This window comes from Nannobrachium achirus (assembly GCF_963921795.1).
Source record: "Nannobrachium achirus genome assembly, chromosome: 6".
NCBI lineage: Eukaryota > Metazoa > Chordata > Actinopteri > Myctophiformes > Myctophidae > Nannobrachium > Nannobrachium achirus.
The window spans coordinates 71672525-71695563 of record NC_137815.1 but is presented as its reverse complement, the minus strand read 5'-3'; the positions used below and the strand labels follow the sequence as shown (position 1 = coordinate 71695563).

The following is a 23039-nucleotide window of genomic DNA, read 5'->3' as shown; positions in this document are numbered from 1 at the left end:
CCTCACACCAAATTGCAAACGGAAATATAGGCCAGGTACTGGACTAAGGGAAAATCTGCACATGCAGTTCCAGAAACAATTAGTACAACTAGAAGCTTGGCCGCCCGAACCTGGCCAACTCGGGAACGATGTAAATAGGGAATGAATGCCCCGCCCTTTAATGCAATCCCCATTATACCTGTTTTCATAGGACCCGTTTTGACCATCTGTTTGCCTGTGTCCATGTATGCCCATATATATGGAGATATCTGTCTGACTGCGTCCATGTTATGCCCATATATGGAGATCTCTGTATCTGCCTGACAGTCGGCCGAGCGTCTAGTCGAGGACCGGCCTACTCGGGAACGATGTAAATAGGGAATGAATGCCCCACCCTTTAATGCAAACTCAATTATACCTGTTGTCATAACCTGTTTTGACCATCTGTTTGCCTGAGTCCATTTATGCCCATATATGGAGATATCTGTATCTGTCTGTCTGCGTCCATTTTATGACCATTTATGGAGATCTCTGCAAACACAGTATCGGTTCCGGAAGACCCTGATGTCAGACAACATCTCCGCATACGGAGAATCCAAACCTTTCGCGCTGGGTTCCGAAAAATCGCGTATCGGGTCAGGTCGAGGCCGAATTTTTCTATTAAAGCTCATAGTTCGGCACCGAATGGCGTGCTACAGGCTCGTAGATCTGCTATTTTTGCAAATCTTTGTAGCGAAGGATTATTATGGGTGTCTTATATCACCTCCAGGGGTCGGAATGTCCTTAAAGAGTCTAGTCACTTACTATAGTCATCCCACGTCTTCTCTCACCTTGAGTCTTGGATCTCTTTGGATCCTATAGGCTTATTCACTACCTTTTGATTCACTTTCTTTCTTACAACTGAGAACTAGCGGCCGGACAACTTGAATTGTAAAGTCATCCTTCTTATAGCTCCTAGTGTGACACCGCATTGTGACATCATATTGTGTCGTCATGCAGCATCATCCAAATAAGGCTGTTTCCTTTTCTACAAAGCTTCCCCCGTGAAACCGTTTTTTTGTCCAAAAGGTAAAAGTGCTGAATTCGATTCACAATTTCTTCTGGAATCTTATTGATTCTCTTCTTGATGATGGCTGTGGACAATGCATTGTGAGCTTGTAGATCGGTTTTCAAAGATTGTGTATACATTTGAATACTTGTGCATAATGAGTACTTTCTACTTTGCCACTTACAGTATAGCGTACATTTTAAAACCAATACCTGTGTACTTTTTAATTGCGGACTTTTACTTGAAAAATAGTATGTTTTACATTGCTGTATTGATACATTTACTTGAGTACAAAATGTGAGTATTTTTCACACTTTCTTGTGATACCCACCCATTTAGACTGTGAAGTCTGGCCTTGCAGAGGTTAATCCTGGACCCCAAAAGAATGGATTCAGTTTAAAAATCACAATTCATATGACCACCCACAGTCCTTAAGATAATTGTCCTTATAACATATGTATTTTATTTTGTTTATAAAATGGTATAGTGGAACCAGAATACGCTGACAATAAAAAATGATTGACAAAGTAAATAGACACAATATTCTTTTGTTGCCACCTTTATTGAATACAATGGGTCATATTTTATGACCTTTTGAATACGATGGGTCATATTTTATGACTCTTTACGGTGACTTGAGTTGGAGAACCTATTCAGCAGCATCTTTTCCCTGTAAAGATAGGAATATACAATTAGATATTCTTCATTAGTCTTCAGTTAAATGTTAAAGATAATCATCTTAATTAACCTTTCATATTGAACAGGTATTTACCTTGGAGTCACGAGTCTTAGTTCTCATCTTGTTGACCTGGGATTCAGCGATGTCGGCACGCTCCTCAGCCTCCTCCAGCTCATGCTGAACCTTTCTGCACTTGGACAGGTGAGTGTTGGCTGCCTCCTCCTAAAATGTGATAGAGCGTCAAGATTTGAAAAGAGCAATTATGGTCCAAACAAGACATTTTGGGACCACATGAAGTTCTCATTGGAATCGCACAACCGTGGCTGTGCTCTTGATATTGTTCGGCAGCCTGAGCCTGAAATTACAGCTTACACAATCAATTGGTTTCTGCAGTCCATTTTGGATTATGCACTGTTACCATTATTCCTTTAAACTGCCTGCGTCTGCAGCTGTGTGCATGTCATACTGCAGAAGCATGGCAAACGATGGACACTGAAAAATGGACTGATGTTGGTCATATTCACTGATTCCTATCGCTATTATTTCTTTAGTTATTCCATATGACTACAACACTATGCCCATGGCGACAACTAAACATGTATGAATACATATATGTCTTACCGCTTCCTCCGCCTGCCTCTTGTAGCCCTTCACCTTCATCTGCAGTTTGTCCACCAGTTCCTGAAGCTTGGCCATATTCTTCTTGTCCTCTTCAGTCTGTCGATCAGAGTGAATACATAACCTCAGTTCATGCATTCTATTAATTTTCTCAGAGGCATGATGGTCATTTGAGTGAATATGATATACAGTACCTGGTATGTCAGCTCCTTCACCCTCCTCTCGTACTTGCGCACACCTTTAATAGCGTCTCCTCCGGCTCTCTGTGCGTTTTCAACCTCTGCCTCCAGTTCACGCACCTTCACAATTGAATAATATATTATTATCAAATGATGTATTCTTATTTCATTGACTATGCGCCCTGTTGAAGTGAAGGATATCTTACCCTGCCCTCCAATTTCTGGAGCTGCTTCTTGCCTCCCTTCATGGCCAGGTTCTCAGCCTCGTCCAGACGGTGCTGCAGGTCCTTGACGGAGACTTCCAGGTTCTTCTTCATCCTCTCCAGGTGAGAGCTGGTGTCCTGCTCTTTCTTCAGCTCCTCGGCCATCATAGCAGCCTGGAAAGTAGTTTTTGTGTAAGATCAAATATACTTTGTTGTCCCGCAAAGAACAAAAAATATGCCGCTGCATCACACACGCTGTGGAGATCATCCTAACTTACATCAGTGATGGCCTTCTTGGCCTTCTCCTCAGCATTCCTTGCTTCTTGAACACTGTCGTCCACTTCGCCTTGGACCTGGATCAGGTCAGCTTCAAGTTTCTTCTTGGTGTTCACAAGGCTTGTGTTCTAAAACAAAGATTCAGTTTAGGTACGCAGGTATGCATGATACTGTATGTATGTTAAACTGAAAAGAAATAAGGCCATTCGACGCGACTAACGACATGATTATCTCAGTAGACAGAACAACGTTCAGGAGAAAGGAGTATGTTAAATATGTTGATGTGGATGTACCTGGGAGTGCAACAGGCCACCGCGCTCACTGGCATCCACCAGTTCCTGCTCGGCTGCTTTGCGGCCTCTCTCTGTCTGTTCCAGAGCCACTCTCAGCTCCTCGATCTCAGCCACCATGAGGCCATTCCTACGCTCCACCATGGCAGCCTGTTCCTTCACGTCCTCCTGTCCTCTGACAGCGTCGTCAAGGTGCAGTTGGGCATCCTAAAACAAATCACATTCGAGGTGGTCGTGTTAAAGAGAAACATCAGAACGTGACTGTAGTTCAGAGCAGTTTCATTGTTTGAATATACCGGTATGTCTATGGTCTCTGTTTAACTACCTTGTGTTTGAATATGTGTCTATTGTCTACTGTCTAACTACTATGTATTCTGCACCTTGAGCTGTCCCTGGACATTCCTCAGCTGCTTCTGGGCCTCAGCAGCCTGGCGGTTGGCGTGGCTCAGCTGAACCTCCATCTCGTTCAGGTCTCCCTCCATCTTCTTCTTGATCCTCAGGGCATCATTCCTGCTCCTGACCTCAGAGTCCAGAGTGCTCTGCATGGAGTCAATCACCCTCTGGCTGTTCCTCTTGATCTGCTCCATCTCCTCGTCCTTCTCTGCCAGCTTCCTGTCAACCTCACCCTTGATCTGGTTGAGCTCCAGCTGCACACGAAGAATCTTGGACTCTTCGTGCTCCAGAGTACCCTGAAATGTAACACGGGAGCAAAAGGTTGTAGGACCTTTTAATGTAACATCCATCATATACTGCTACACTGTTTGAATATAAAATGTATTGAAAGAAATCTAAGATAGAGACATCTAGTTTTACCTCAGCTTCCTCCAGGGCTGTCTGGATCTCTGACTTCTCTGTCTCCACCTGTTTCTTGGATTTCTCCAGCTCGTGGATGCTCTTTCCAGTCTCACCGATCTGTTCAGTCAGGTCTGAGATCTCCTCTGAAGTTGTTTGTAAATAATGAATGAGGATCTTTCCAATAAGCAACTGGATTTGTATTTGCATTTGAATAAAGTTGCAGCCTGAACCACAATTAATCTTGAACATTTAATGTTTTCTTTTCTTTTCTTTTTTTGTACGTTATTAAAAGAAGGATGTACTGTAGAGAAGACTTACGTTGCAGGTTCTTGTTCTCACGCTTCATGGTCTCCAGTTGGTCCAGAGACTCCTCGTAGGAGTTCTTCATCTTGAACACCTCAGTGCTGAGAGAACGAGCCTCTTTCTGAGCTCCCTCCAGTTCAGCCTGACCCTCTTCAAACTTCTGCTTCCATTCTGCCAGGACCTGCACAGCATTTGAGATGAAATGTGTCATTTATAGGCATGTAACGATTAAAAAAAATAAAATTGGGGGGGCTAATGAATTAGGGTGTGTCTGATATGAAATGTGAGTTTAACTTAATCATATTAAATGGTATTCAATGGCTTTTGGAGAGCGATTAGTTCAGAGCACTGCTGGGGGAGGTCTGTGTGTCTGTGACCAGGTTGACGCATCATTAATGCATCAAGGAAGGCAATTATGTTTCTGCACTGTCACATAGGTCAACTTCTATTCTAATATAGTGTAATGATGCGTGGAAGCGGGGATTGAACCCGGGACTCCCACTCGCCAATCCAACGTACGACCAGTCGTGCTAATAGGGCTGAACCCAATTAACAGGGCTCTTGTCGCTGATTCATGGCTGGTACTAACTGTGGGGGCTACAATCACCCCCCCGATCTTTGGAGCGCGCCCTCGTGCTCCACACTTCACGCCGTGGACCGCCGCACACGACGTGGACCTGTCCCTCACGCGAGGATATCACGCCCCTCGTCCTGCCGACTACGCCAGATTGTAGTGATGTATGGAAGCGGGGATTGAACCCGGGACTCCCACTCGCCAGTCCAACGCACAACCAGTCGTGCTAATAGGGCTGAGCCCGAATAGCAGGGCTGTTGTCGCTGGTTCATGGCTGGTACTAACTGTGGGGGCTACAATAGCATCAAAAATAACGTTTTTTTACATGTTAACCCTGTAGCTAGGTTCTAAACAATAAGAAAGTATGTTTACAGTTGTTGCACAGACATTGAGCACTTTTACTTTTGAGTACATGGAAAGTATGCTACTTTGGAAATGTAGTTAAATAAATGGTATGAAAATGTAGTACATACATACTGTATGAGATTAATAGCTGGGGGGGGGGGTTAGAGAAAAAAAATCGTGACATTGTAAATCGTGAACCTTGAATCGTATCGTTTACCCCACTTTAAGGACCTGCACAGAATATGTAATAGAATGTGTCATTTACACCACTTTAAGGAGGAAATTAATTTGTTTTAAAATAATGTCTGTCAAAGCACCTTATCGAAGTTCCTCTGTTTCTTGTCAAGGTTGGCGGCCAAACCGTTGGCCCTCTCCACATCAATCATGAGGTCTTCCACTTCACCCTGGAGTCTCTGCTTGGTCTTCTCCAAAGAGGCGCACTTGCTATTTACAGCCTCGATTTGCTCCTCGGCCTCCTGAAGACGCTGGGCGAGCTTCTTCCTGTTGATCAGTGTCGAATGGAATCAAGTTATCGTGAGCAATATTTTGTACAGTGAGCGGTACCTGATGATTGTAAAAACACTGATGACTTACTTAGCTTCCTCCAGCTCCTCAGTGCGTTGGACAGCATCAGTCTCATACTTGGCCCTCCACTGAGACACTTCACCGTTGGCCTTGGACATTCCTCTCTGGAGTTCTGCCTTAGCTTCCTGTTCCTCCTCAAACTGCTCCCTCAGGAGGTCACAGTCATGGCGAGCTGATTGCACAGCATGGGCAAGGGCATTCTTTGCCTGTCGAAAGAAAGATGACAAAATAATGTCAACTGGATGAAATTACAGACAGATGTTATTAGGCCTATTCATAAGAAAAAGTGAAGAAACGCCTATTCCTTACCTTAACCTCCTCTTCAACGTGTCTCTTCAACTCCTCAATCTGTTGGACGAAGGCCTGCTTGCCTCTGGTGAGCTGAGAGACGAGAGCTTCTTTCTCTTCAAGTTGACGAGCAAACTCGCCTAGTTAGAAATTTGAATATTAGTTCCAAACATTTACATAATCTTTGTTGAATACATGGGATAACTGCCAATCAAAGCATTGTCTCTAATTTCGGAATTTGCTCAAATACCATTGAAAACCCATGTAGGTTTTACAGTGAACATTTACCATTTTCAGTCAACAGTCTCGCTTTCTGAGCTCCAATGTCATTTAACTGGCGAACGTTCTCATCACTCTTGGACTTGATTTCACTGAGTTGGTCCTCAAGGGTGCGGCACATCTTCTCAAGATTTCCCTGTTGAATAACATTGGATCCAATCACTGAAGTAAGCTGCAATGTATACCCTCGTTTTTCCCCCCATGATCTGTTTGTTGAACAAGTGTTTTGACAAGAATTACACACAAGCATTCTCTTCTACCTTTGCCTTAGCGACAGCCTCCATGTTGCTGGACAGGTCATCGATCTCCATCTTGTACTCGCTTTTCTCCTTCTCAAGTTTCTGCTTGACTCTCTGGAGGTTGTCGATCTGCTCACCCAGTTCAGCCACGCTGTCAGCCTGCTTCTTACGGAGACCGGAGGCGGTGGCCTCGTGCTGCAGGGTGGACTCCTCAAGGTCACGACGCAGCTTCTGGAACTCCGCCTCACGCTTCTTGTTCATCTCGATCTGAGCGGCGGTGGCTCCACCAGCCTCCTCCAGCCTCTCGCTGATCTCCTCCAGTTCCCTGGAGAGGTCGGCTCTCTGCTTCTCCACCTTGGCACGAGCGGCCCTCTCTGCCTCGATCTCCTCCTCCAGCTCTTCAATACGAGCCTTTCAAATGAATGATGTCAGATTAACATCTGAAAATAAAAATGCACCCTTACTTATTATAATAATTCATTAATTACAGCTGGGAAAATACCTGAAGTTCTTTGATCTTCTTCTGCAGCTGGGCGCCCAGAGACTGCTCATCCTCAATCTTACTCAGAAGCTGGGCGATTTCAAAGTCCTTCCTGTGGAATACAGTACGTCATATTTTAGTGGTAGCTTTTCTCCATGGCATTTCATATAGTTGATATTATTGCAACCATAGGTCGCAGTTCACTATGAAAACTGGCACATCCTGTCCATCAGTCCGTCCGTCCGTCCGTCCGTCCGTCCGTCCGTCCGTCCGTCCGTCCGTCCGTCCGTCCGCTCGTCCGTAACGCCTCAAAGCTGTTCTGACATCACATTGTTGACTGTCAAGACTGCTGACTATCATCACCTGGATGTCCATGCCCATATATGGAGATCCCTGATGTCATCAATAATAAGCCCCTATCTGGGAATGCCCATATATTAAGCCCATATTGGCAATGCCCCTATATGGATCCATATATGGAGCTGGTCAATAACTCTACATCTGACCTCACAGACTCCATATATGGATATAGCTGACCTGTTCTGACATCACAGTGATGACTCGACCAGCTCAGCAGAAGGGTGCCAAAGCACCCATGTGCACACACCCATGTGTGTGACCTCGCCTTCTCTCCCTTAGGGTGTCTTACTGGTTATTATTAATAATGATATTCATATTGTGATCCACATTACTTCTTTATCTTCTCGTCAGACTGCTGCTTGTCATTCTCCAGGTCCATGATGGATTCCTGGGCCAGTTTCAGGTCACCCTCCAGCTTTCTCTTGGCTCTCTCCAGGTCCATGCGGAGCTTCTTCTCTTGCTCCAGAGAACCCTCCAGCTGCACAACGATAAACAATTTGCACATCATCATTCAGTGAAACAATAAACATAATGTATTCAAAACATGTGCTTGACTTTGGTAAAACTTACATCGTCAACTTGCTGCTCCAGCTTGGTCTTGGCCTTGGTCAGAGTGTTGACTTTGTCTTCCTCTGCCTGCAGGTCATCCAGGGTCTGCTGGTGGGCCTCTTGGAGGGCCTTCTTCTCCTTGGTCAGCTTAGCAAGACCTTCATCCTGAGAGGCCATCTCCTCGGTCAGGTTCTTCACCTAAATAACATGAAAGAATGGATCACTATTGTTCTATAACTTGATAAGATGGCTAGAGTGTATAATCTTGAATGGATCATTGTTGTTCCATAACTTTACAGCTAGAGAGTATAATGTCGAACCTTGTTTTCAGTGGCGTGTTTTTCCTTCTCCACTTTGGCCAAGGTGAGCTCCAGGTCATCGATGTCCTTCTTGAGCTCAGAGCATTCATCTTCCAGCTTCCTCTTCTTGGCAGTCAGCTCAGCATTGATTTCCTCCTCATCCTCCAGTCTCTCAGAAGTCTCTTTGAGCTTGGCCTCCAACTGGATCTTACTTTTAATAAGACCCTCGCATCTCTCCTCTGCATCGTTCAGTGCCTCGTCACCCTGGTTGTCAATGGAAAGGATGAGTGAGGGAACATGCCAGCGTTTGTTCTTGGTAGAGATATATGCATTTTGCAGCTGCTTCCTTGGGCGGGTACATTAACACAAGCGACATTAACAGACTGAACAAGTTGTCTCTATCATTGTTAGAGCTGGGACAGTACGGAGGCAGTGGCGGAGGTGAGGACAAGGAAGAAGCTGGGGGACATCGACCACCTCCAGAAGGATATATATTACAGTATACAAGTGTAGCAAGTGTAGCTACTTACTGATGCCGCTGCGGTCGAAAGGTTATTTTTCTCTTGCGTTACAGCGATCAGCTTCTCCTCCAGGGTCTTCTTGGAGGCCAGCGCAGCAGCCAGGTCAACCTTCATCTTCTCATAGTTCTCCTTCATGTTCTGCAGTTCTTTCTCTGTCTCAGCGCTCTGCAGGAGAGGCTTGATCTTGTAGTAGACCATCATCCATGGCCAGTGTTTCACATTCACGAATGAGCGCATGTTGAACTGGATGGTGTAAATGGCCTCTCTGTGGAAAACAGTTAGTGTGAAGTGAGTGGAAGTTAATTTCATTAAGTGTCCCGCGAAGCTAGGCCAATGTGACCCTGGGCGTACAACAAACTTTGAGCGCTTTGTGCCAACATGTAGGCCACGCTTGAGCTTAGATCCTTCCAGGAGCACCGCCCAAAAACTCTAAACCCACTCTAAACTTTTCCCAGCGGATTCCTCGTATCCCGCGCGCCAGTGTAACCACACTTCTAATTATTACTGCTATTATCGCGTCATTATAGTTGTTACTGTTGTCGTTGTTGTTATTGCTGTTGGTATTCTTCTCCATTTAACACATGGGAAGCCAAGGTTTCTAACATTTCTAGCTGTTGCTGCTGCCGTCGTTCACTTACGCTTTAATTTTGAAGAGCCTCGGAAGCTTCGTGCGTGTGCACGTGAGTGTCCACTGACTATTGAGGAGGATAATCCATTTGTTTACAAACACTCGCGAAACTAAACTCCAAACCGGGGCCGACCATCGCGGTAAAGTGTCACTGTGAAAACAATCAGATTTCTGCTTCCCTGGCGTTCTTTGCACCTTATTCATAGATAAAGCCCTTTTTATGTTTCAGTAGAGAATAGAAATCAATGCAGCCTAGATGCGCCATTTTGTCTCTCTGCGAGCTACGTTATGACGTATGGACCATCCATCAGTCTTTCACTGACAACACAGGATGCATGCAGCTCCATGTAACCAAGTTAACCCTTTGTGTTGTTCCTGAACGAGACAACTCCTTTTGGCACAGCGACCTCAAGTGGCCGTATCTCGTTACTGAACGAGTTTGGCGTACAAATTGTTAAGGGGAGTTTTTTTACCTTGTCACCATCACCAAAAGCTTGCTTGGCAATGTTTGCTATTTTATTGACGCTTTACATTTGTTTTATTGAGCAATGGCAATGTTTACTTACAAATTGTACTCAATATTGAATTGATGTTTTCAAAGTACCTCCTAGCCATCATCTTGACAAACTCCTTCCTCATGACGTAACCTCTTGCAAGAGCCTGAGTCATGGTGACTAGAATAAACAGCTTCTCATCTCGCATCTCCTCCAGGACACCCAGCAGACCAGCTTTGAAGAACACCTGAATGCAATGTCACAAACACTGTAACTAAACAAACTGAGGAACACCTGAATGCAATGTCACAAACACTGTAACTAAACAAACTGAGGAACACCTGAATGCAATGTCACAAACACTGTAACTAAACATCCTGAAGAACACCTGAATGCAATGTCACAAACACTGTAACTAAACATCCTGACGAACACCTGAATGCAATGTCAACAAACACTGTAACTAAACATCCTGAAGAGTACCTGAATGCAATGGCACAAACACTGTAACTAAACAACCTGAAGAACACCTGAATGCAATGTCACAAACAATGTAACTAAACATCCTGACGAACACCTGAATGCAATGTCACAAACACTGTAACTAAACATCCTGAAGAACACCTGAATGCAATGTCACAAACACTTTAACTAAACATCCTGAAGAACACCTGAATGCAATGTCACAAACACTGTAACTAAACATCCTGACGAACACCTGAATGCAATGTCACAAACACTGTAACTAAACATCCTGACGAACACCTGAATGCAATGTCAACAAACACTGTAACTAAACATCCTGAAGAGTACCTGAATGCAATGGCACAAACACTGTAACTAAACAACCTGAAGAACACCTGAATGCAATGTCACAAACACTGTAACTAAACAACCGTAAAATCTACTTTTAGTCCTCTCTGGATAATGTTGGGAGTGTGTTTACCTTGGTATGTCCAAACTTGTACTCATCTTGAGGTACGTCAATGGAGCCAAGCAGCTTCTCAGAGGCTTTCTTGTTGTCCATAAACGCGCCTTCGGGGCATGCGCTGGCATTCAGTACTTTGTACCTGATTTGTAAAAGTTCATGGTCATTTTCCGCTGACGTTCAGTACTCTGTACCCGTTTTGTAAAAGTGGGTAATTTTGCATGAATATGAATGGAACTAAAAAAGTAAGGAATAATAAATACCTCTGCTTGAAGTCAGCATAAGGGATTCTGCTGGGGAAGCCCTTTCTGCAGATCCTGATGCCCTCCAGCACACCGTTACACCTCAACTGGTGGATGACCAGGAAGTTCTCCATCAGCCCTGTAAACATGTTGCTTCATTATTACCAGTAAGACTCCCTAGTCGCTTATCTCCACAAATAGGCAAACAAAAAAGTCTTTCCAAAATCGTCCTGATGGTGGCGCTAGATGGGACAGATGCGTTTTGATTACATGACTGTAGAGATACTGTGCGATTTGCGTGATTTTAGGGCAAAAATTGTAGGAGCAGTGTCCAAAAATGTGTTTTAAAAAATCGGCCTGAAGGTGGTGCTAAATGGGACAGATCCATGTTGATGAGATGAGTGTAGACGTACTGTTTACAGATTTGCGTGATTTTAGGGCAAAATCTGTAGGAGCAGTGTCCAAAAATGTGTTTGAAAAAATCGGCCTGATGGTGGCGCTATATGGGACAGATCCATGTTGATGACATGAGTGTAGACATACTGTGTAGCGATTTGCGTGATTTTAGGGCAAAAATTGTAGGAGCAGTGTCCAAAAATGTGTTTTAAAAAATCGGCCTGAAGGTGACGCTATATGGGACAGATCCATGTTGATGAGATGAGTGTAGACATACTGTGTACCGATTTGCGTGATTTTAGGGCAAAAATTGTAGGAGCAGTGTCCAAAAATGTGTTTTGCAAGAATCGGCCTCATGGTGTCGCTAGAAGAGGGCCATGTGAGAAATGAGGGGTGGGGTCTCCGCGCCGCCGAAGTGGACGAATAGGTACCGTCCCCGGCTCTCCCGGTCGCTCCTAGCCCGAGTTACGGCATTTTATGTGCGCTGCAGTGGAGGGGGTCCTCCACTGGGGGCGCCACCACTTTTGCATCCGTTCTGGAGCACCAGGTGTCGGTGGTCCCCGGGAATTCCCCGTGTGGAGCCCCGTTGGGGTGGTCATTTGGTCTTTTTTGCACATTTGGTCATTTTTTACACCTGGGGGTCCCCCAGGGACCTGGGGGTCCCTGGAGCTCCGGGGGTCCTTGGAGGTTGTAGTTTGGCAGGCAAGGAGTTTGTGTGGAAATTTTGGCATGGATCGGGCCAACGGTGGCGGAGATATGAGTAGGGGGAAAGTGTGACGTGTGACGAGTGACCTGATGGACAGACGGACTGACGGACTGACAGCCGGTGGAGGTTTGGATAGTATAGAAGTAACTGCGACCTACGGTCGCAATCAGTACAAAATAGTTACTGTACACACTGGCCAAAGTTGCGTTAAATGACTATCACTGTTTAAATGTTTATTTTCTGTTTACCTGGAGTCTTGGACTCGTTGGGAATCAGGCAACGCACAAAGTGAGGATGAGTGCGATGCAAGTTGGTCATCAGCAACGCCAAGTTTGCCTGTTGAGACATAATGAGACAATTAAGCTTATTATTAGTAGAAACTCATACGACATTGTACTTTTTCCCTAAACTACTACTACTTATTTGAACTCATTAGATACTAGTTACTCTCCAGATTATTTCCCCCCTGAAACATAAATTAACCACTTTAAGCCCCATTTTAAAGCAGAGTTACAAGCTTACAACATGTGATACAGAAATAGTTTAATTTCAACATGAAAATACCTGCATATTTCATACATGGATATAATGTTGATAATAATAATGCTTCATTCTTACAATAATGTAATGTTGGAAAAAAATTATAATAAATATTCGTACAGGAATTTAAAGTTGATAATGAATACATATTCTTACCCTGAAAGCACTTGACACAGTCTGCATAGAGCCACCCTTCTTCTTGCCTCCTTTCTTTGTAGTATCTGTTTACATGTTACAATCATGAGTTATCATTAGTTAAACACAATAAAAATGCCTCTCTTCTTGTCAGAGTGTTTATAGTATATTAATATAATAGTAACTTCAGGCCCAGGTGGATGATTTGTTTAAATTGCCTAGAAGTTGTTTGGTCGGGTGGGTGGGCATACAAACGTAACATGCAGCACCGTTGCCCACCAAACTTGGTCAGGGGTCTGCCGTCAGAATAGCCACACCAGAGACCTGCGCACACCATTGCTCTGCCACTGCCCCCCCCCCCCCCCCTCTCTGTGTTCCTATTGGCCCGGGGTTTAAACAGCCATAACTCTAGTTCCCAGCACGCTAAAGGCCCGCTAAAGGTTGGAATTGTGCTCTGTGTGTCCCAGTCCCAGAACACACTATATTCTATGAATAAACATACCTTCAGGCTCAGGTGGGGGATACAGTACACCCAGCATTTTAACTGAACACATTTTATTCTATGAATAAACTTACCTTCAGGCTCAGGTGCGGGATAAAGTGTTGCAAGCAGTTTAACTGAAGACTTGGTGAACAGCTGCACCACAGAGTCATTAAGTGGATCCTTGTTCTTCTCCAGCCAGCCTGTGATGCTGTAGTCCACGGTTCCAGCGTAGTGGACCAGGGAGAAGTGGGCTTCACCTTTGCCTTTCCCTGGTTTGGGTTTCTCAAAGGCCTTGTTCTTCCCAAGATGCTGGTCAATCAACTTCTCGGCGAAGGATTTGTCCGTAGCCTTCGGGAACATGCACTGCTCCTCAAGGATGGAGAAGACGCCCAAGGGCTTTTGTAGAGGAGACAAAAGAGACAAATCAACAAAAAACAAACTAAAAAAAATATTAAAATCATGTCCATTAAAGCACAAAATAATTGTTTACCTTCTCAAGGAAGCTATATGTTACTCCGTAAACTCCAGCTGATAACAATAGTATACGACACTAACTAGAAAGATGCAATGTTGGGAAATTGCAAGTGTGGTTCTCCGTTTTTGTATTTTCCCATTCAAGTCAATGGGGTTATTTGTCAGAGGGACAAACCCATAGCACCACAGTGTCAGGCGTGACAGACAGACAGAGATACATACGGACAGGATGTGACCGTTCACATACTAAACTGCAACCTATGGTCGCAATAATGATACCTTCTCAATGAGCTCAATGCAGATAGCCAAGTCCAAGATAATACATGCAAATATAATAATAATTGTATACCTTCTCAATGAGCTCAATGCAGACAGCCAAGTCCATGCCGAAGTCAACGAGATCCCAGGGAATTCCCTCCTTCAGGTACTCCTCTTGCTCCAGAACAAACATTGTGTGGTTGAAAAACTGTTGCAGTTTCTCATTGACGAAGTTGATGCACAGTTGCTCCAGAGTGTTGAACTGTAAGTTGAAATATCATTAGCCTGTTAGTCCCTAACTTTGTGACAAAAAATAATGAGTATCCCACTTAAAACAAGTCAATTCTTACATCAAAGATTTCAAAACCAGCGATGTCCAGCACACCAATGTAGTAGTTTCTCTGAGCTGGTGTGCTCAGCTGCTCGTTGATCCTAATGACCATCCACAAGAACAGCTTCTCATAGATGGACTTGGCCAAGGCACCAACTGAGTTCATGACCTAAGGAAATAGGAACGTTATTTAGTAGCGGTATTGAAATACACAATTCAGAATGTAGAATTAAAGATTTAGCCACTCTTAATCCAGACCAATTTACAGTAAGCAAGGAAAACACAAGGTAATATATCATATCAAATCTAGTCTTAAGTAAATAATAACTAGTTTAATGACTATAGAGATACTACTACCGATTAATCCTGCAAAAATACATTAGAGTTCTTGTGCTGCGTTGAGAATGTAAGGTGCGTATGAAATCAGATATCATACATACAAAAATGTCAAGTTACTCACCTGTGGCACAGTTTGTCCCTTAGTGACGTACTCATTTCCCACTTTGACTCTGGGGTAGCAGTATGCCTTAAGCAAATCTGCTGAGTTCATGCCCAAAAGGTAGCAAATCTTGTCTGCCACTGAAATGTTCACACAATTTGCAATTTAGGTATTTAACAGTAAGCAAGGTAAACACAAGGTAATACGTCAATTGCAAAGAGATAGTAAACTAGAATAGTAGGTAAACCCAATAACCATCCTTCTAACAGAGTCTCTGCAGCAGTGCTGTTGCAACTTCAATAGACTCCGCGGCTTGTGCAATTTGCATGGGAAGTTCACAGAGTATAGTAGCTAAATATGGACCCGGTCATCAAAATAGCTTAGGAATGCAACAAACTAAACTAAACAATCTCCATGAATTCAAGGAATATATTGGCCTCCTGTGTTAACTGTGCATAGCTGAATAGGATGGGGTAGGTCTACACAACTGTATTTATATCAGTTTTTATAGTGGTATAGAGACAGATCTTCTAGTGTAAAAGGGTTGAGAACCACTGGCTTAGTTCATTTAGAATATAACTAAATACAATCTTTGTGACAAAGCATTACAGCATTATTTTCATTCCTCTCACCCTCAGTGCCGTCTGGTTCTGCCTGTTCCTCGCGCTGCTTCTGTTTGAAGGTCAATTTACCATGGTGCATCACAGCGCCGGTGAACTTGTAGATGCCCTGTTTCTCCTCGAGACTGAAGCCCAGGATGTCAATAGCGTCCTGATGTCAACGAGCAGAGATGTATTCAAGAGATTGAAATTAAGCATTAGATCAACAAACATCCAATTAGAATTGTGTAGGCTACAACTCAACGGTAAACTAAATGTTCACTGACATCAGTAGCTTCGAGTTCCAGTTTGTCATCGATGCTGGCCACAGCGATCACACCCATGCTGATCAGGGGGAAGTCGTAGGGGTTGGCGGTGATCAGACACTGCTCTGAAAAGGGATTAAAAAAGGTGAGAACATGTGTTTTTTATTCATTCATTGATGTTCTCACTGCTAATCTTATAGGAAGAGGGGAAGTCCGCACACTGTTGTGCGACAATTTTATTGAGAAGATACAACGTTTCGACCCTGGTGGGTCGTCTCCTGATGAAGACGCACCGGGGTCAAAACGTTGTTTCTCCTCAATAAAATTGTCGCTGGAGCTACAGAACAGTGTGCGGACTTCCCTTCTTCCTATGGTGTGTATTTTTGGTTCAGCACCTGAAACATCTTTTGGAGATGTGCGTGCTTCCCTCTCTGCTCTCACTGCTATACTATATGAGATACTTTAATGGTTTCCTGTGGAAATAAGCTTAGTCTTTTCATGGATCTCCTTTTAGTAGACCTTGTACCAGTGAACTGTACCGTCATGAAACTGTACCTTTTCCTATGCAAACTTCTAATAAAGTCTTCAATCAATCAACCAATGCTAATCTCACTCAGTGGTATTGAGTTCACAAGTTCACAATACTTTGTGAACTTAAAGGACAACTCTGCCCTAAATCACTTCTAGGCTCATTTTCCTACTTATATTGATCCAAAAAGACTGTCCATGGGGTCTATTAGGCACAAATGCCCATGTTGTCCAGTTTCCCCAGCAGAACCCTGCAGCTCTCATAGCATAGAGTGGAGCCTATAAGCCTATCGCTTTTACACTATTTGTTGTGGTTAAAAGTTTTTATTTTTCATGAATGTGTTACTAGTTGTCATTACAAACACATCCATGCCATCGTTGTCCCACAAAAGTCATGACACTCTGCTAAACAGATGTTATGCTTTTATGTGTTTTGCCAAGTCCCGGAAAAGACACACTGTGATTGGCCAATACAGTCACTTTGATTGGCAGTTGTGCCGAATGCTCACCCCAAAACATGATTTTTGCCATTGTGGTGGCTTGTGTGGTGCAATCAAGGCATGGATGTGTTTGTAATGACAACTAGTAACACAGTCATGAAAAAATAAATCACTTTTGACCGCAACAAATAGTGTAAAAGCGATAGGCTTATAAGCTCCACTCTATGCTATGAGAGCTGCTTGGTTCTGCAGGGGGAAATGGACAACAGGGGCATTTGTGCCTAATAGACCCCATGGACAGTCTTTTTGGATCAATATAAGTAGGAAAATGAGCCTAGAAGTGATTTAGGGCGGAGTTGTCCTTTAACTTGTGAACTCAATTCCACCGCCATCTGGTCGGAGTCGGGTTATCTCACTGCATCAGCATCAGTAATTCCATTTAACAACTAGAAACAGCGCTCTCCGCCAAGTCAGGTAGGTTATTGTGGCCTCCTGGTGGCGCTACAATAGGCCAATGTGAAAAGGGTGCCATGTGTTCTTGGGCCTTTCATGGCATTCAGACGCTGCATGCATGATTTGAGGCATTTTGTTCCAAAAATGTGTTTAGCAAAAGTTGACCTGCTGGTGACGCTATAATAAGGCAATGTGAAAAGGGTGGCATTTGTTCCTTGGCCTAGTGGGAATGTGTGCGCAACATTCCACGCAAATCACAGGCTGCGTTCATGATTTGAGGCATTTTGTTCAAAACGGACCAATCCTGAAACCCAATGTTAGCCAATCAGGATAGAATATGAAATATCAGAAAAATCTGTCTTGATCACATCACTATAGATAGTGATCACTACACAGTGTGTAGTGATATGCATAATCTTTGGATAAAATCTGAAGGACTAATATCAAAGAATATGTTTTGCATAAGTCGGCCTCCTGGTGGTGCTATAAAAGGCAGATGTGAAAAATGCAGGGCAAATGTTTTTTCCTTGGCCGCTAGGGAGTGCGCATAGATAGTTTTAAACTGATCGGTGGAGTTATAGGAAACAATCGTCCTTTTGGGAAGTGGGGATGTGTGTGCCAATTTCATGAAAACTGCACGCTGCGTGTTCATGATTTGAGGCATTTTGTTCATAACAGAGCAATCCTGCAAACTTTGGAAGCCAATCTTAGCCAAACGGGATGGAATATGATAAATTGGACAGATTCACGTTGATCACATGACTGTAGAGATACTGTCTACCGATTTGCATGATCTTTGGACAAAATCTGTAGGAGTTGTTAAAAGTTTTGTAAAAATCTGACTCATGGTGGCGCTAGAACAGGCCCATGTGAAAAATGTGGGGCAGAGGTTCTGAATTGGCATCCAGGAAGTGTATGTGTGCACAGTTTGGCACCGGGCCAACGGCGTCAGAGATTAGCTGCACAGACAGACAGACAGACAGACAGACAGGGTGCAACAGTCTCTCGACCATGCCTTTCGGCCTGGCGGAGACAATAATCTATAATAATAATAAACTATAATAGTAATTCCACTTACCAATGATCTCAGGTTTGTGGTTGGTCATCATCTGGAAGAAGATGTGGTAGCCTCTCTCAGCAGGAAGCTGGAAGGTCACTCTGGACTTCTCCAGCAGATCTATATGGGTTGTACATAAGTCAAAATGTAATCCTCACATAAAGGGATATATCATTTACCATCTGTGAACTTCATACTTACATGTCTCAATATCAGCACTGGCCAGTTTACCGGTTGTGCCAAAATGGATTCTGATGAATTTACCCTGTTTGATAGAGCACACTTTGTTTCATCTCTCTACATTGTGGAATTGTTGCGGGTATTCTCATAAAATGACATTATTTTTAAACTTACAAAGCGAGAGGAGTTGTCATTCCTAATGGTCTTGGCATTACCATAGGCCTCCAGCAAGGGGTTGGCTGCAATAATCTGATCCTCCAGTGACCCCTATGGAATGTTTCAGACATCGCCCAGTTTAACATTTGGTCAGATTTTTTTCAAATTTTCAAAATGTTCAAAAACATTTATTTGTTAAAGTTAAAACCTGTATATACCTTGATTTTAGTGGCACCACCCTCTCCACCAGAACTAGCTGTTGCAAAGTACTGGATGACACGCTTGGTGTTCACAGTCTTTCCAGCACCGGATTCTCCACTGGTTATAAATGCATACATTCAGAGAAATGCAGTTAGTCAATTTGTGTACAATGTTCTTGTTTTTAATGCCTAGTTAGTAGATGACAGAAACTTACGTGATCAGGACAGACTGGTTCTCTTTGTCTGTAAAATGTAAATCAAACCTTTAGTCACAAATACGGCACAAGACCGTTATAGTTATGTATGTTTTACATTATCCTCACTAGGACAGTACGTACCCATCAGCATAAACTGATAGGCGTTGTCAGAGACGGAGAAGATGTGAGGTGGGGCCTCAATACGCTTCTTGCCTCTGTAGGCATTCACAACCTCCTGGTCGTACACTGGGAGCCACTTGTAGGGGTTCACAGTCGCACAGAACAAGCCAGAGTAGGTCTGAAGGAAGGGGAGAAGAGAAAGAACATTAACTTGCTCACCCTTGTCTCCTCAAGGCTTTGACTACTGTCTGCAACGCACTTCTCATCGGGGTCCCTAACATGAGCATCCAGAAGCTCCAGTACATTCAGAACTAGAAAGATAAAATTCTGGGAAATTGCGAGTGTGGTTGCCTATTTATAGTCTGAGTAGCTAGAATGTCATGTGCTGCTATATAGGATCCTGATGATGAGAGAGAACATATCACAGCCATACTACATTCTCTACACTAGCTTCCCATCTCCTTCAGGATGGAGTAACCTTCAAGGATCTGCCTTCTTACCCATCAGTGGATCCACAGCAATACCCCCTCCTATCTAAAGAAACTCATTGGACCCCCTACTTCCACCCGCTCCCTTCCGCTCTGGAAAACTCACTCAAAGGCAAAAAGACTGATCTCCGCTGGGATTAATGTTACGAGTTAGAAGAGGCAACTAAATGAACAAGTTAACTTTTGTTAACAAAAAAAAAAAAAAAAAAAACGAACTAAAAGTTTGTTATTTACATACTGTTGTTTTCTCTATGGGTTTCACTTGATGATATAAATTGTACTGTGTATTTTTCTCTCTTTCCTATCGACAGGTGCAACAACCATGAACTGTTCTCAGCATGTAGAAAATAGGGCATTAGCGAAAAAGTCAACAAGTCGACTCAGTCGACTTCATTACACAAGTCGACTCCCACCAGAGAAAGTCGAAAGTCGAAGTTCTATCCTCTATCATTATGTTTGCTCCATGTGTGCGTCTGTACAGCATTCAAACAGTAGGATTGCTTATTGCCAAGGACGGAATGATCCAATATTACAGTGCTACATTACATTTGGTATAACATGGTTCTATTGTGAAAATAGCAGATCTACATGCTCACAACGCCTCGCAATGCGAGGCGTTGTGAGCATGTAGGTCGGCTATTTTCACAATTTCTGCCTCTATATATCTGACAATTTGGACAATGTTTAATTAGTCTAATTAATTTAGAGGTATTAAAAAGTCCTTAAATTCGCACATTAGAAATGTGAAGATACCCTCTACTGTATGTCTATATACTTAAACGTTGTTGGTTTGTTTACAGTTGAGTGAGAAAACAATGTTGCACATTAAGTTAATCATCTGGGCCCCCCCCCCCCCCCACCCAACATAATTGGGGGGTCGTGTGTGATGTGATGACGTCATCGAAGGGTAAAGTCGACTTCAACTCAACTTTTTACTGAGTCGAGTCGACCCGCAAAAATCACAAGTCTAAAACCTTACGTAGATCATCCATGCTGCATAACGCTCTTTGAGGTTATACAGGACGGTGGCTTCAGTGAGGTGGGTCATCATGGCCATGTCCTCAATCTTGTCATACTTGGGAGGGTTCATGGGGGTGACGTCAGCCTCAGGCACAGTTCTTTCCTAGAAAAATATATTAATAATCGTGATTAGGGCCTGCATCAGTGGTGGAAAAAGTACTCCATTTTTTTTACGTGAATAAAAGTATCATTACTGCAATGTAGAAGTACTCCGTTACAAGTAAAATACAACGAAAATATTGGCATCAAAATGTACCGTACTTAAAGTACCAAAAGTAAAAGTACAAAATGTTTGAAAATAGCTGATCTACAAGCTCACAACGCGTCACTTGGCGACGCGTTGTGAGCTTGTAGGCTATTTTCAAATGCCTATAGGCATAAAATAGGGCTAAAGTGGTTAATGTATCTTTTATAATATTATAATTTATATCCGCAAAGTAAATAGTAACTAAAGTTTTCAAATAAATGTAGTGGAGTAAAAGTAACATTTTCTGGATCTAGAATGTAGTGGAGTAGAAGTAATTGGAAATACTCCAGTAAAGTAAAAGTACCTCAAAACCGTACTTAGCACTTACTGTAAGTAAAAGTACTTAGTTACTTTACACCACTGGCCTGCATGTAGGCCTACTCCACTTTTAGAGTTAAATTTGGTCCTGGGTGTCACAACATGTCGGCAGCACCCCCCCCCCCTCCCCCCCCCCCCAAAAATATCATTTTTCTCAAACAGTGACTTATAGGCCATCCTGACTACTAATTGATGCCGAGGCCGAATTGGCCCGAATCACATGAAAGAGGTCTCACAGCACATGGTTGGTTCTACAGACTCCAACTTTCGCACGCAGAGTAGCCCAGATCTTTGCCTACATACTTAGCTACTTCCCCTGCCGTTACTGTACTTACATGATGCACAGTTGTACAAAACGTAATTTTTCAGTAGAACCGCCGATCCAACGAATATGCCCATAAAAGGGGACAAGGACTGAGAGATACAGAGATCCCATATATGGAGATCTTTCGCACACGGATAGCTCAGATCTTTGTGTGGGCAGCACAGGCTTGGCGGCACCAGAACCTGGAGGTTGTTAGGACAGCTCATTCAAGTTAGTTTATTAAGGTGACGATATTGTAGTTTGAACAGAGCCGAACCGATTTAAAGTGGGCTCTAAAAGTGGAGTATACATCGGCCCTTACAGTGGTACTTGATTTTAGATAAACCTTTACCTCCTTCTTGTCCCCAAGCAGTTCCACCTTGATTTTGGCACCGTCCTTCCCTACGATTTTACACTTGAGGTACATCCCGGCTTTGTCGGCCACATATGCTGCCGTTTTGGCATCAAAGGGCGTAGCTTGAGCCTCCATTCTCTCCTTCTCTGGCTTACGGAGATAAATGGCGGCCTTGCCATACTGCTTCATCTCTTCGTCCGTACTCATGGTGGCGGCTTTCTGTAGACGGACAAATAGATGGTGTTAATTATATTAATGTTGCTTCTGGGTGGTCCCTGGAACTAAATATTTTGAGATGGGGGTCCGTGGCCAAATACATATCATTTTGGGGGTCCTTCACATGAAAAGGTTTGAGAACCACTGACATAGTAGTCTGTCAAGAACAGAATAACGGAGCTCCAGTTAAGTGAAAAGGACCTTTTCTTTGACGATGGCTGGCCAGATTGCTGACATAGAAACATAGTTTTTTTTTCAAAAAACCTTAGAAGGATTCAAAAGACACTTATAGAATCGGGTCAAAATTCAAATGTTCACGATTTTTCAAAAATAGCAGATCTACAAGCTCGCAGCGCGGCACTCGGTGCCGCGCTGTGAGCTTGTATATCTGCTATTGTTCAATAGTTAAAGCATAAAATAATGATACACAATAAGGTGTACCCGTTCGTGTAATTAATATTTTATTATGAAGGCGGACAAATAGATTTATGCAATTGCTGACTTGAGATCTGAGTAGATAATTGTAGGACTATTCTTATGGTTATAGCTAATTGTAGATTTATTAGGAAAATTATGAACACTCACTTTTCTCCTCTACCAGTAGCGGTGGAATCTTGTGTGCAGCCTTTAGTGTGGAGAAAACACATCATTTTGAGGACATTGAATGATTCAATACAATTTATAATCATGAATCAAACTGGATTATATTAATTATATGAATCCTAATGTTCATTCTTGCCACACAACACTTTGCACCAGAGACATTTTAACATTTCTCATCAGTTCCAGATTTGAAAAGAGTTATTTCAATATTAGTTACATGCAATGAAATTAAATGTAACTTGCCCATTATGTTTTATTCCTTTGTTTGTTTGTTTGTTGGTGTTTCGCTTATGCTTAATTCCACCAAATTATCTTAAGTCATCACAGCCATGCTTCTAGATTCTTTT

At 43.1% G+C, this 23039-nt stretch overlaps 1 protein-coding gene across 1 annotated transcript; it reads right to left on the bottom strand.

The window, feature by feature from the left end:
• Positions 1 to 1676: 1676 nt before the first annotated feature.
• LOC308287618 (myosin heavy chain, fast skeletal muscle-like) lies at positions 1677 to 22080 on the bottom strand (the record flags this gene model as incomplete). The annotated part of the gene is made up of 39 exons (XM_080728845.1): positions 1677 to 1697; positions 1800 to 1928; positions 2328 to 2423; positions 2519 to 2623; positions 2710 to 2880; positions 2985 to 3110; positions 3276 to 3479; positions 3653 to 3961; positions 4086 to 4210; positions 4386 to 4551; positions 5607 to 5790; positions 5884 to 6080; positions 6184 to 6302; positions 6451 to 6577; positions 6702 to 7091; positions 7183 to 7273; positions 7854 to 7999; positions 8092 to 8268; positions 8391 to 8633; positions 8900 to 9155; positions 10123 to 10259; positions 10959 to 11082; positions 11204 to 11321; positions 12533 to 12620; positions 12981 to 13045; positions 13536 to 13839; positions 14267 to 14437; positions 14526 to 14675; positions 14967 to 15085; positions 15578 to 15716; positions 15832 to 15935; positions 18310 to 18408; positions 18490 to 18553; positions 18643 to 18735; positions 18843 to 18942; positions 19040 to 19067; positions 19163 to 19319; positions 20609 to 20752; positions 21871 to 22080. 39 exons carry the CDS (start codon positions 22078 to 22080, stop codon positions 1677 to 1679), a joined length of 5796 nt encoding a protein of 1931 aa, XP_080584971.1.
• Positions 22081 to 23039: the final 959 nt, after the last annotated feature.